This window comes from Plecotus auritus, assembly GCF_963455305.1.
Source record: "Plecotus auritus genome assembly, chromosome: 4".
Lineage (NCBI taxonomy): Eukaryota > Metazoa > Chordata > Mammalia > Chiroptera > Vespertilionidae > Plecotus > Plecotus auritus.
The window spans coordinates 177,864,586-177,877,085 of record NC_137775.1 but is presented as its reverse complement, the minus strand read 5'-3'; the positions used below and the strand labels follow the sequence as shown (position 1 = coordinate 177,877,085).

At 43.2% G+C, this 12,500-nt stretch overlaps 1 protein-coding gene across 1 annotated transcript in view; it reads right to left on the bottom strand.

Annotated features, from left to right (window-relative positions):
• DNAH11 (dynein axonemal heavy chain 11) overlaps nt 1–12,500 on the bottom strand; it is a 196,777-nt gene that overhangs the window by 15,554 nt on the left and 168,723 nt on the right. The window contains exons 69-74 of the mRNA XM_080663816.1: nt 11,485–11,655; nt 10,603–10,725; nt 9,282–9,475; nt 7,962–8,114; nt 6,995–7,118; nt 2,196–2,423 (exon numbers count right to left, since the gene is read on the bottom strand). Of these exons, the coding sequence (XP_080519942.1) occupies nt 2,196–2,423; nt 6,995–7,118; nt 7,962–8,114; nt 9,282–9,475; nt 10,603–10,725; nt 11,485–11,655 (993 nt within the window). The remainder of the gene's footprint in view (nt 1–2,195; nt 2,424–6,994; nt 7,119–7,961; nt 8,115–9,281; nt 9,476–10,602; nt 10,726–11,484; nt 11,656–12,500) is intronic.

Genomic DNA, 12,500 nt, shown 5'->3' with positions numbered 1-12,500 from the left:
AGAAATAAAATTCATTGTTGGGATGATAGAATGGCATATAGAAGGTTAAAAAATATATACCCCCTAGACTAGATCTGTAAAATTGTTTTAATGCAGAAGGAAAGCCGAGTCCTGGTATGCTACATGGATATGGTCATGACCCCAACAGCCATGAAATTAAAAGGTAACAAAAGAGCCAACTGATTTATGGTTTAGAGATAGTACTCGACCCACCTTCAGATTTGGCCGTTGTCTGAGGCAAACAGGAAAAGTCAAGGACGACTCCTTCAGCTGAGGTTGGGCAGCAGCAGAAGACAAGGCCAAATCTGTACCTTCCTGCCTTGTCCTTTAAAATGGTCAAAGGACAGCCAGTCTGATGACTGGGGCCACCTACAAAGATACTTAGCATCCTTGGGTTGGGGGAGGATTTCAGAGCTGGTCTCCCGGGGGACTTCTGGTAAAAGTTGAAACCAAGACTAGATTTGTTCTCTGGTTCAGGACCAGGAGGGCTTTTCAGTTTCTTTCTGTATCACTTTCATCGGAATCCAGGGCTACCACCAAATACAGTTCTAGGATTGGCCAGGCCACATACTAGGAAGCTTATGGGGTTTGAAAATATACAACCCTTAAAAATAACTTTCCTACAACTACCCATCAAATAAAAGGCCACCTTGTGAAGGCAGAAATGGGAAACCATATAATTACAATTAATTTTGAAGGATATAAAAATATATTACTGTTAGTAAGAAATTTGTAGGGGACCAAATAGAAGTATCAAACTTTTATTTAGGAATTATGATCTAACAAGTCACCTAACACCCTACAGGGTTGTTGACAACTTTGTGGTGACACACAGGAGCTCTGAATGACCTAACTCCAGAAATCTCACATGGGAGAAGTAATTTTTAACCTCGTTTAAGCCGCTGGTTTTTTTATACTTCTGGTAAGTGGCCAACCACAATTCTGATAAAAAGGTGCTGCGAACCTCTTCACAGATAGCTAGGGAGCACAGGTTAATTCCCATGAATTGCATAATCTGAATTAAAAACAAATCTTGTTTTCTAGCTTAAAGACAGGTGAGCACTCATAAAAGACTCTTTAAAATTTTAAGTTTTCTTTACAGTTTCCATTTGTGTGTTTAGTTTTGGCCAAAATAGGTTTGTTGGGAAGTTCATTTAGTGAATCACTTTGATTTTGCTACTTATGATCAAATTTAGTCTTAATATTTCAGAGCATCCTTTCCACTAGATAAGAAATAATATACTCCTTGAAATTCTTAAGAATCTTTCCAATAAATGTAACCCTCAGTTAATAGAAGTGGCTTTCCAGATAGCATTGAAAAGAACTGATACTTTCACGAATAAACTAGAACTGGTGGTTTTTAGCTGGAGGACTTCATGCATAGGCTTGGGGGGTCTATTTATCCCTATGACTACATACAACACATTTTGAAAATGTGCATTTTATCAGACTATCAAAGGGGTCCTTTCAAAACAAAACAAAACAAAAAAACCCAAAGGCTGAAGGACAACTGTACTGAAGCATAATTGTTAAAGAAATGCTCACTTTCCACCAATCAAGACAATTGTTTTAGGGCAGTGGTCAGCAAACTCATTAGTCAACAGAGCCAAATATCAACAGTACAACCATTGAAATTTCTTTTGAGAGCCAAATTTTTTAAACTTAAACTTCTAACGCCACTTCTTCAAAATAGACTCTTTCAGTATATCGAACTCCTCTCTGTGCTTACTTTGAGAATGTAATAACAGCCAGAAATTATAAATCGAGGGGCAATTAAAAAACAAATACATGCCCACCATAGTTCACAAAAAAGCATACTGCAAATATGTAACTGATCCAACAATGTTATTTTGAGTCCCTTCTGTTTACACAGTCTTTTGTGTTTATGCTACAAATTACTCAATTACTTAATTAAGTAATTAACTGTATTCTTCAAAACTATACTCTTAGATAGCTAATTATTATAATTCCTTCATAATGTTGGTTTGGGTACTGACCCAGAAGGTACTAGAGAAAAAGTTAAGCACAGACGTACACGTGTACGTACGTACGTACGTACACACACACACACACACACACACACACACACCAAGATTCACTTTATCCCTCTGTACACGTTTCATGAGCAGATGATGGTTCCACCGTCGTGGGAGAAGACCCTGACTTAGTGTCAGACCCGACTTCTCCTTTCTTACCTGATCAAAGTTGTAGAGAGCAGCATGTAAATTGGCCAGCATTCCTGTGGGCGGTTCATTAGTGATCTTAATGGAATTTTCCAGGAGTCCCTGTGGGATGATGTGCTCACTTGGTGTGGGTGCAGTCTCGGCACTCATGAAAACCCTGTAATCTCTGTGGCTTCCTTGGCTGAATCTTTCAAGGAGTTTCTCCAAGGTTCCCAGCCACTTGGCTACCAAATGGACATTCTGAAAGATAGCATGATTTGTAATTCCTGCGAAACTCAAGTCTATTACTTAAATTATAGGATTACAATTATTTTTTTTCTATACATCAATGTGTTGAACACTCAGAGAACCATGATGTCAACGTCCCTTTATTATCATGTTAGAAGACCAAAACAAAAAATAAAATTAAACAACGAACACATTAAGTGATCCAAGTCAACACAAGTTGTCTTTATAAACCCAAACCTTCCAACACACTTAGCTGCTTCTAACACCCACCCATCACTTCTGAGATGCAGTTGCTCGATACTCTTCTTTGTTAAAAGTCCAAACTCAATTACTGAGACTTATCTGGGTTAGTTTAATCAAGTATAAAAACTAAAGGCCAGAAATGTACCAGATCACCCACTTCATTACTTCTAATGGAAACCTCTTCTACTCAAACTCCTGCCCATTAGAATATGGACTCAAATGGATGTGAGGGATGAAAGGCTAGCAGAAAAAGAAAGCAATCAATCTTTGTTAAGATGGTCTATGTATTCCTACCATGCTATTTTTCTTAAAACCTAGAGCTGTTAGAAATTACAAAAGAAAAAAATGTTGCCCTAGCCCAGCCGTGGGCAAACTACGGCCCACGGGCCAGATCCAGCCCGTTCGGCTGTTCTATCCGGCCCGCGGAGCCGAAAGAGCAGAGGGTTCTCTTGCTCTCCCCTCCGCTCCTTTACTTTGAATTTATATTAGTTCACACAAACACTCCATCCATGCTTTTATTCCGGCCCTCCGGTCCAGTTTAAGAACCCAGTGTGGCCCTCGAGTCAAAAAGTTTGCCCACCCCTGCCCTAGCCGGTTTGGCTTAGTGGATAGAGTGTTGGCCAATGGACTGAAGGGTCGTGGGTTCTATTCTGGTCAAGGGCATGTACCTTGGTTGTAGGCTCAATCCCCGGCCCTGTCAGGATGAGTACATGAGGCAACTAATGGATGTGTCTCTCTCACATTGCTGTTTCTCTCTAACTCTCCCCCTCTCAAGAAAATCAACAGGAAATATCCTCCAGGGAGGACTGACAGAAAAGAAAGAAAAGAAGAGAAGAGAAAAGAAAAGAAAGAAGGAGGGATAAGGAAGAAAGGAAGGAAAGAAGGGAGGGAGGGAGGGAGGAGAAAAAATGTCACCACCACCATTCTTTGATTTTTATGTTTATGATTCACGAATTTGCTCCTCTAATACTAAGCTTGGTGGTTGGTGCTGGGAGAGGTATAAAGCCACACCTCACATGCTCCAAGCTCTGGAGAAATCCTTGATGTAGTGATGGGAACATCACCCCCAGGGATATATTATCATTTCCAACAAAAAAAATAATTTATGATGATAACAGCTACAAAAATACAAAGAATGAAGGCAAACAGGGATGGGAATAGTAATGTGGGTATCTTTCTTTGAAACAATTCTGCTGTAAAATGACCTGTGCTGATTCAGCTGTTCACATCATTAGGCTTTTTTACCCTGGGCAAACATTGAACACCCGGAGGTGTCACGGGCTGAACTGTGTGCCCCCAGATTCATGTGCTAAAGTCCTAATCCTCGGTGCCTCAGAATGTGACTATCTTTAGAACAGGGCCTTTAGGGGGTAAATAAGGCTAAATACAGTCATTAGAGTTGGCCTTAAGCCAATATGAGTGGTGTTGTTGTAAGAGGAGATTGGGACACACACAGAGGGGAGGCCATGTGAAAACACAGGGAGATGACAACCACCTACAGACCAAGCAGAGACCTCAGCTGACACCTTGATCTTGAACTTTTAGCCTCCAAAACTGTAGGAAATTAGGTTTCTGTTTGGCTAAGCCACCCAATCTGCGATACGTGGGCATGGCAACCCGAGCAAACTTAGACAGTAGGTGAGGGCTCTGCATTCCCTCCCCTACGTGCTTGCCATAGATTATAAGGAGAGAACGTCTCACACCTGACTGCACCGCTCACACAGGCGAGCAGGGCCAAAAACAAACAAAACCTGCTTTGCAAGCGCAAAACCGGGGTGGGCAAAGGTAGGTGTACACTTGTGAGTATGTGAAATAGTGTTTATTCTTTTTTTTTTTTTTTAATAACTAAGTGATGACATTTTTCTTTTAATATATTTTATTGATATTTTACAGAGAGGAAGGGAGAGGGATAGAGAGTTAGAAACATCGATGAGAGAGAAACATCGATCAGCTGCCTCCTGCACACCTTCTACTGGGGATGTGCCCGCAACCAAGGTACGTGCCCTTGACCGGAATCAAACCCGGGACCCTTCAGTCCGCAGGCCAACGCTCTATCCACTGAGCCAAACCGGTTTCGGCAATAGTGTTTATTCTTGTGTTACTTATGAATTATTGTATTACTTGTATTACGACTGTAAACCTACCATTGCCCACCCCGCATGTCCTAATTTTATCTTATGGACTACAACAATCCCTTACTTGAAAAGTTTACCTGAAACACATGTGAACATATTCTAGGCCGTGACGTGGGAGTCAGGGGCCAGAATACCTCCAAGTGAGCCTGCAGAGGACACGGGCACACTTGGGGATCCGGCCTGGGGACCACCTTTAGGACACTGGCGCAGAGGACACGGGCACACTTGGGGATCCGGCCTGGGGACCACCTTTAGGACACTGGCTCTGGGGCTGCTGGGATTCTTGCGCCTACTTGTCCAAGGGTAGCAAGGTCTGTGAAACGTTTTAGCCACTCCACATATACTGAAAACCACCCACTTTTGCCCATGATAAATATTTAAAACCCATTGTGTTGCCCGGTGCAGTGGCTCAGGGATTGAGCGTCCACCTATGAACTAGGACAGTGGTCGGCAAACTGCGGCTCGCGAGCCACATGCGGCTCTTTGGCCCCTTGAGTGTGGCTCTTCCTCAAAATACCACGTGCGGGCACGCACGTACAGTGCGATTGAAACTTCGTGGCCCAGGCGCAGAAGTCGGTTTTCGGCTCTCAAAAGAAATTTCAATCGTTGTACTGTTGACATTTGGCTCTGTTGACCAATGAGTTTGCCGACCACTGAGCTAGAAAGTCACAGTTTGATTCCTGGTCAGGGCATATGCCTGAGTTGCAGGCTGGATCTCCAGTGGGGCGACTGCAGGAGGCAGCTGATCAATGATTCTCCCTCTCCCTTCCTCTCTGAAATCAATAACAAAAAAATTTGTTTTTTAACCCATCATGTTAAATCACAAACCATCTGGTGTGGAACTGAGATAAGATAGCTGCCAGCCTGCGCCTTTTTAATAGTTTTCTCTACAGTGTGGGCTTCTGATAAATTGCTAGCTGAGTATCCCTAGAGGGGCTATGTCTGATAATAAGAGAAGATTACAGAGTTTGGTTAAGAACTTATTAATATGTGCATGCATATATGTCATATCCCTACACCGATATAATTTACTGTAAATAACAAACAACATAATAAGTTTCCACTTGGCTGGTCTCTTTCTTCAAAGTCTCGCTTCTCTTTTAACTGTGAATTAAAGAGATAACTAGAATCCTCCAGGAACTGGGATAGCCAAGCCTGGATAGTCTCCTCTCTCATTATTCTGTGTGGAGAGAATGTTACACAACCAGTTAGGGGCAGAGTTGTATGAGAAAATTTATAAACTTTAAAGCAAGATGCAAATGAGAGAAATTATGCCAGGGCTGTTGGCAATCTATACAAGCCTGTGTGTCCTCAAGCTCTGTTGGAGTGTCCCAGATATCTGAGTCAGGAGAATGCTAGGGCTCCCTCTAGTGTATGTGTGTGTGTGTCTGTCTGTCTATCTGTCTGTCTATCTATCTATCTAGATATAAAGTTTTTTTTTAATCCTCACCTGAGGATATTTTTTCCATTGATCTTTAGAGAGAGAGTAGAAGGGAGGGAGGAGAGGGAGGTAGGGAAGGAAAGAGAAAGACAGAGAGAGACAGAGAGAGAGAGAGAGAGAGAGAGAGAGAGAGAGAGAGAGAGAGAAACATTGATGTGTCTCAGGGGTGGGCAAACTTTTTGACTCGAGGGCCACAATGGGTTCTTAAACTGGACCGGAGGGCCAGAACAAAAGCATGGATGGAGTGTTTGTGTGAACTAATATAAATTCAAAGTAAAGGAGCGGAGGGGAGAGCAAGAGAACCCTCAGCTCTTTAGGCTCCGTGGGCCGGATAGAACAGCCGAACGGGCCGGATCCGGCCCGCGGGCCGTAGTTTGCCCACGGCTGGAGATACATCAACTGGTTGCCTCCCATACATGCCCCAACTGGGACTAGGGGTCAAACCTGCAACAGAGGTATGTGTCCTTGACTGGGAATTGAACTCTCGACCCTTCAGTCTGAGGGCCGACACTCTTAACCACTGAGCCAAACCAGCCAGGGTCTCCTTCTGATATTTTTCATTTTAAGGCACAATGCCTAGAAAATCCCTTAAATGATGATAGCCATCTGTGTCCGCAGAGCCCCAGGCACCTTTGGAGGGGTCACTAACGCTGCGGAAACCCACTGGCCTCCCCCCACCACCATGGATGCGAGGAAGGATGGTTCCCGGTGGCGGGGCAGCTCCGTGTTCAGACCCAGTGTTTTCCAGGAGAACGGGTACTCACTTGGAGGATGACCCAGTGTCCTGCTTGGGAGGCCTTCTCCAGCGCCATTCCCGCCACTGCCTCCTGACCTTGCCCTAGGGACACGTTGTGGAGTTTTCCCGAGTCGATGGTAAACCCGAGTCTTCTGCCTGTGGGAGGACACAGCACGTGGGAGGAACATGAGTCGGGAGGCGAGCAGAGCCTGGGCTGTTGTGCTCCAGCGTCCAGGCGTGGTCACCACGGCTACCTCCCAGGTCACTTTCCTGCAGGATCCACACTAAACCTCTGAACTTCCAACAGGCCGCCTCTGGCGCTCTCCGCAGCAGCGGCCTCCTTGCAGGCACCCCGAGGCCTGTGGAAAACCAGTTCCTCTAGTTCTAAGGTAATAAGGCTTCTGACATTTGGATAGATGGCGAGCATTGTTACCGAGCTTTATAAACTCTAGCGGGAGTAGCCAAGCAATTCCCTCATGAAAAGGAGCACCATGTGGCAGGTACCACGGAGTGTTGTGGAGGGACCGGCTCACTGGGTGAAGGCAGGAGCCTCTCACCTCGGGAGGCCGCACTTGAATTGCGCACAGCCGGGTCACGGCTCTATTAACTGGTCTTCTCGGCGCAGGCGGGGGGAACAGTAATCCGGAGCACAAAGCCACGGCGCCTCGCACAATCGAACACACTTGCTCTAATGACCGTTATTTAGTCGCAGGGGGCACCCGAGTACATGAGCATGGAGAAAACTGCCCTCTGGCCCTCACATGGTCACAAGGTGGGAAACAGTATGAAAGAAACCTGCATTATGCTAACCAGAGGAATGTGCCATTTGAACATTTCTTCAGGCTACACTGTGTTATTCGTCTAACATTTCCACACGCTCCATGTCCAGCAAATGGGAAAAAATAAATAAAAGAAACTAAGGTAACTGTCAGCTGAAAGGAAGGGTGGGCACTGGAAGACAGGCCGGAGGGCGGGCCAGCAAGCCGCCTGCACACTCACCAAGGACCTCGAGGTCTTTGAGGGCATCCACCCCCGGAGACAGGATGAAGAACACTGGGGTGGCAGGGCTGCTTTCCTCAAGGGCTTTCACTAAGTCCAGCCTGGTCCTCTCCACATACTTCGCACCCAGCTTTTCCTCCACGAAATTCCTATTAGAAAAACAACGCGAAGGATAGGACCAGTGCTTGCTTCTGACCTTGCAAAGTGTTACAACTTGGATGAGCTTAAACCACAGGCACAGGAAGAAAGCAAACCATGTTCTGCACATGGAACGTTGTGCTAGAATGACAGTGTGAATCCAACTGGACTCATGCAATTAGAATTGCCAGGGGGATCCCTCTCTGCTTTCGGAGCTCTGAAAACCAGAAGCCTACATTCTATTTTGGGGGGCCACTGAGACCACCCCTCAGTACCATCAGCTGCTTGTCTGTAGCTTTGTATCTCCCCCGAGTCCCCTGCCAGGCCCCCCATTACTTATTAACAGCTCATTAGATTTGCCACAGTGCAATTTTCCAGCCTGCTGGGCTTCTCATGAATATACAAATGCTTTTTGGGGTGTTTCTCACACAGGGAAGCTCCATTAAGCAGGGATTATTTTCCAGCAGCACCCGATTTAGCAGAAAGCAAGTAGCACTGAGCAGAATTCACTTGTAGAGTAGGGTCCGGCGGAGGAGGCTGCAAAGGGAGAACTGGCTGAACTAGACAAAGCAGAGGGAAGAAACAGGCACGTGAACACCACGAGAGGAGGAGGAGCAGGGAAGGCAGTGGTGGACTCTGGTTGGTGAATTCAAATCAGAACGCAAAACGTGTGTGAATAAAGCAGCATGTTACCATTTGGAAGCCAAAACGGCAGAGAAAAAGGACACTTGAACCAAGATGTAGACAGGGCTTTCTGCTTTTAAATCGTGCTGGCTGCAAAGTTATGGGACTCTGAGTGTCTCTATGAAAGGAATTCGTTTTTATTTGACATGTAAAATCTCTGGAGCCAAAATGCCAGCACAGAATAAAGCCAATGGAAATGAACACCTGGATAACACATTTCCCTGGCCTCTGCACTCTGCTGACACCGCATCTCTCCCCAAAATATTTCCATTCTCTCCCTGTCTCCCCTGCAGATTACAGAATCAAGCTTTTCAGGAAGGAAGTCCCGAATCCTGCTGAGCAAATTTTAACTATAGGCGTGAGTACAATATCAACATTTCAGCAGAATCACTTCTCATCAGTGTGGACCGTAAATGCCTCCGGCAGATTCTCCCAGCCCCTGAAGACTGTTTCCTCCCGGTTAACTTGATTTCCGAAGATGCTGACTGCCCCACCTGAGCGCATAGGTCATCCTGTCAGGGCGCATGGCTCTTAGGATAATCAGCTTCTGTATTAAACTTTTCTTCTTCCATTCTTGCGGTAACTTTTCTTTTTCTGGACACTCGGATTCCACCCACTTCCTCCACTGCTTGGCAGATCCTTCCACGTCTCTGTCTATGCCTCGAAATTCTTCCATAAGGGCTACCGCCTGTAGTACAACAGGGGAACAGACAGGAATAGTTTATCTCGAGCCTTTGAGATAGACTCGTGCCTGCACTGAATCCAATATAAACAAGTTGTGCTGGACAGTCCTTATTTCCTCTCCGGATTTACTCTGCACCCTTTTCTGCCTGCTAAGAGGTGATCTCTTAAGAGTCTCTTGGACAGCGCTCCCTGGTTCTCTGGCCTGGTTGGATTTGCCCAACAGGAGGCAATGGCAAGGGACTAGAGGGCTGGGGAAGACAGAGGTCAGTGTGTTTCTCACCAGCTCTGCCTCTGAAATGACCCATTTGGGCATGTTCGTCTACCCAATGCCATAGCTCCTGCAGGCTGGCTCTCTCCCATTCCTTTATTTCCCAGTCATTTTAGTAACTGCTCCTTTTCCTTCCCTTTGCATCTCCATTCCTGGTTGATTCTCTATTTCTTCTTCCCTTACTATGAAAATATACTCTGCCCTTTGTTAAGCTTTTTTAATCTCCCTTTGAATGTGCCGTCTGTTTTCTGCTGAGGCCCTAGCCAATACACAATTGAATTTATACTTCTAAAGTATAATTCTAAACAAATTGGAATTTAACATTTTGTTTCTTAAAAAACTAAAGATCTAAATACACCATAAAAATAAGTCTTCAATGCACAGAAATGGTTCCTTTTCTTAGGGGGGAAAAAAAAAAGAGTGGAGCCAAGCTTAGCATATGATGAGCATCTTAAAGGAATTCCAGAGTCTGAGAATAAGCACCTAATTATAAAATAAAGTAGCTCTAGGCAGATTAAAAATTATTCTTTTATATTTGACTTTTTTCAAAGGTCATAAAGACTATACATATTCATTAACAACTTTTCTGCCCATTAAATAGGTCAAACATTCCTTTACTTCTAATAAGAAATCAGTCACTTTAGTTGTACCCCTGAAACAAATATAATATTGTGTGCCAACAATAAATGAAAAATAAATTTTAAAAAAAGCAAAAAAAAAAATACTCAGTTTAGTAATATAACGATTAATTACATTGTACGGCATATTTCTACAACTGAAGTGGTCTGTATCACTTGGATTTTTAAAACTACATTTCTACATTTGAGAGAACTGGGATTTGAAAACCCATGTTCCTAACATACCTTAATGGCACTCCATGACTGAGTAGTTAGAAAGTCGACAGGACTCAGGTAAGTGTGTTCAACTGTGAATCGAAGCAGGAAATCCAGTTCAACAGGGTCTATCTCTTTCTTTCTCAACAAAATCTTGAGAATACACAAAATTGAAGAGAGTCATTTGGTTTACGCATCAAAATCATGACATAGGAAGCAGTTACTGCTTAATAGATATGATTAAGTAGCAGAATCAAGTCTTCCAAAAATTCTTATATATATATATATCTGTTCTATAATTAAAATAAGGAATAAGTTGTGCCCACGATCTCAAAACCTTGATCAGAAACCTAACAGCAAATAATTATGAAGGATAGTGTATTCTAATTTTATGCCTCTAAGTAACCTATTTGAAATATGCTTTCATAGTTAAGTCTTCTGCTATTAGAACAAACGCCTTAAAATTTATTTTACAAATTGAGAAAGCCTGAGATGACAATGGACTGAATTGCTAAACAGAAGGTAGAGCTATTACTATAAGTTAGTACTGGTACAGGAATTTCATCCAAGACACTATGAGAATCACACCAGGAACTGGAACAAACTTGGACATTCTGATTACAGAATTGACAAGAAGTCCATAGGACATTTTGGGGGGGGCCTCAGATGAAAACATTCCTAATTTCCACATAAAAACATTACAAAAGTAAACAGATCAAATACTCGAATTTTAGACTATTTCTGAATTCTAGGTATTTTCACAATACATTATGGGTGGTACCATGCATGAAAACATTTTATTTTATTGAAAAGTTAATTCAAGGGCTTCCAAAAAACGGGTGTCTATGCTTCCCTTCAGAAATAACGTACATCACCAACAGAGATGGGAGACTTTGGTTCTGATTTGCTCACCTGAAAAGCCATCTGGGACAGGAAGGTGAGCTTGTCCTTCTCAAACAGTGCCTGGCTGGTGTGGAGGAAGATGGCGTGGGTGATGCTCTCCATGAGGACTGAGATGCGCCCCTGCGTGTCCTCCACCCTGTCGGCCTGCCCCATGGCTCTGTGGAACAGCACACTGAAAGCCTGGGGAGTTTAGAGTGACTGTTAAAGGGTAATAACTGGTGCCTGGATGTCTAGCTAGCCCCCGACACACAGGGCCACATACAGTTTAAAGGTATCTATGGGGAGAGACAACAGGACAGGATTTTTATGAAAATTATATAATTTGCTGTCATTACTATTATTAGCATCATTCCATAAAATCTACCTACATCTCCTCCCTACACAACTACACTGCACCAACCTCTTTGCATTTTTTTGATAACTGTAGAGCATTTAAAAAATGTGTGTATGGGCAATTCACATGTTTTAGTATAGGACATGTCTGTCCAAACTTTTCATCTGTTTAATTGGGTTGGTTGTCTTATTGAGCTGCACATGTTTCTTATATATTATGTTATAAATTCTGTTAGATATATGTACAATACGTATTGGAGGTAGTTTTTAGGAGTCTGTGGCTTTCCTTTTCATTTTCTTAATAATGTTTTTAGAAGACCATACATTTTTTAATGTGATAAGGTTCCACTTAACAATTTTTTTCCTTAAGAAATCTTTGCCTAACCCCAAGCCCAAAGATTTTCTCTTATTTTTTTCCTAGAAGTTTTATAGCTTAGATTATTCATTTTGAGTTAATTTTGTGTATAGTGTGATGCCACAGTTGGTGTTCATTTTATTCCATGTGGGTATTCAGTTGTCTCAGCACCATTTGTTATAGAAAATTATTCCTTCCTCTTTGAAGTGTCTTGGCATGACTAAAAAATCAGTTGACCATACATTTGTGGGTCTACTTTGGGCTCTATTCTGTTCCATTAATCTATGTATTTTTCTTTAGGCTGATTAGTGAAGGTTTGTAATAAGTCTTAAGTCAT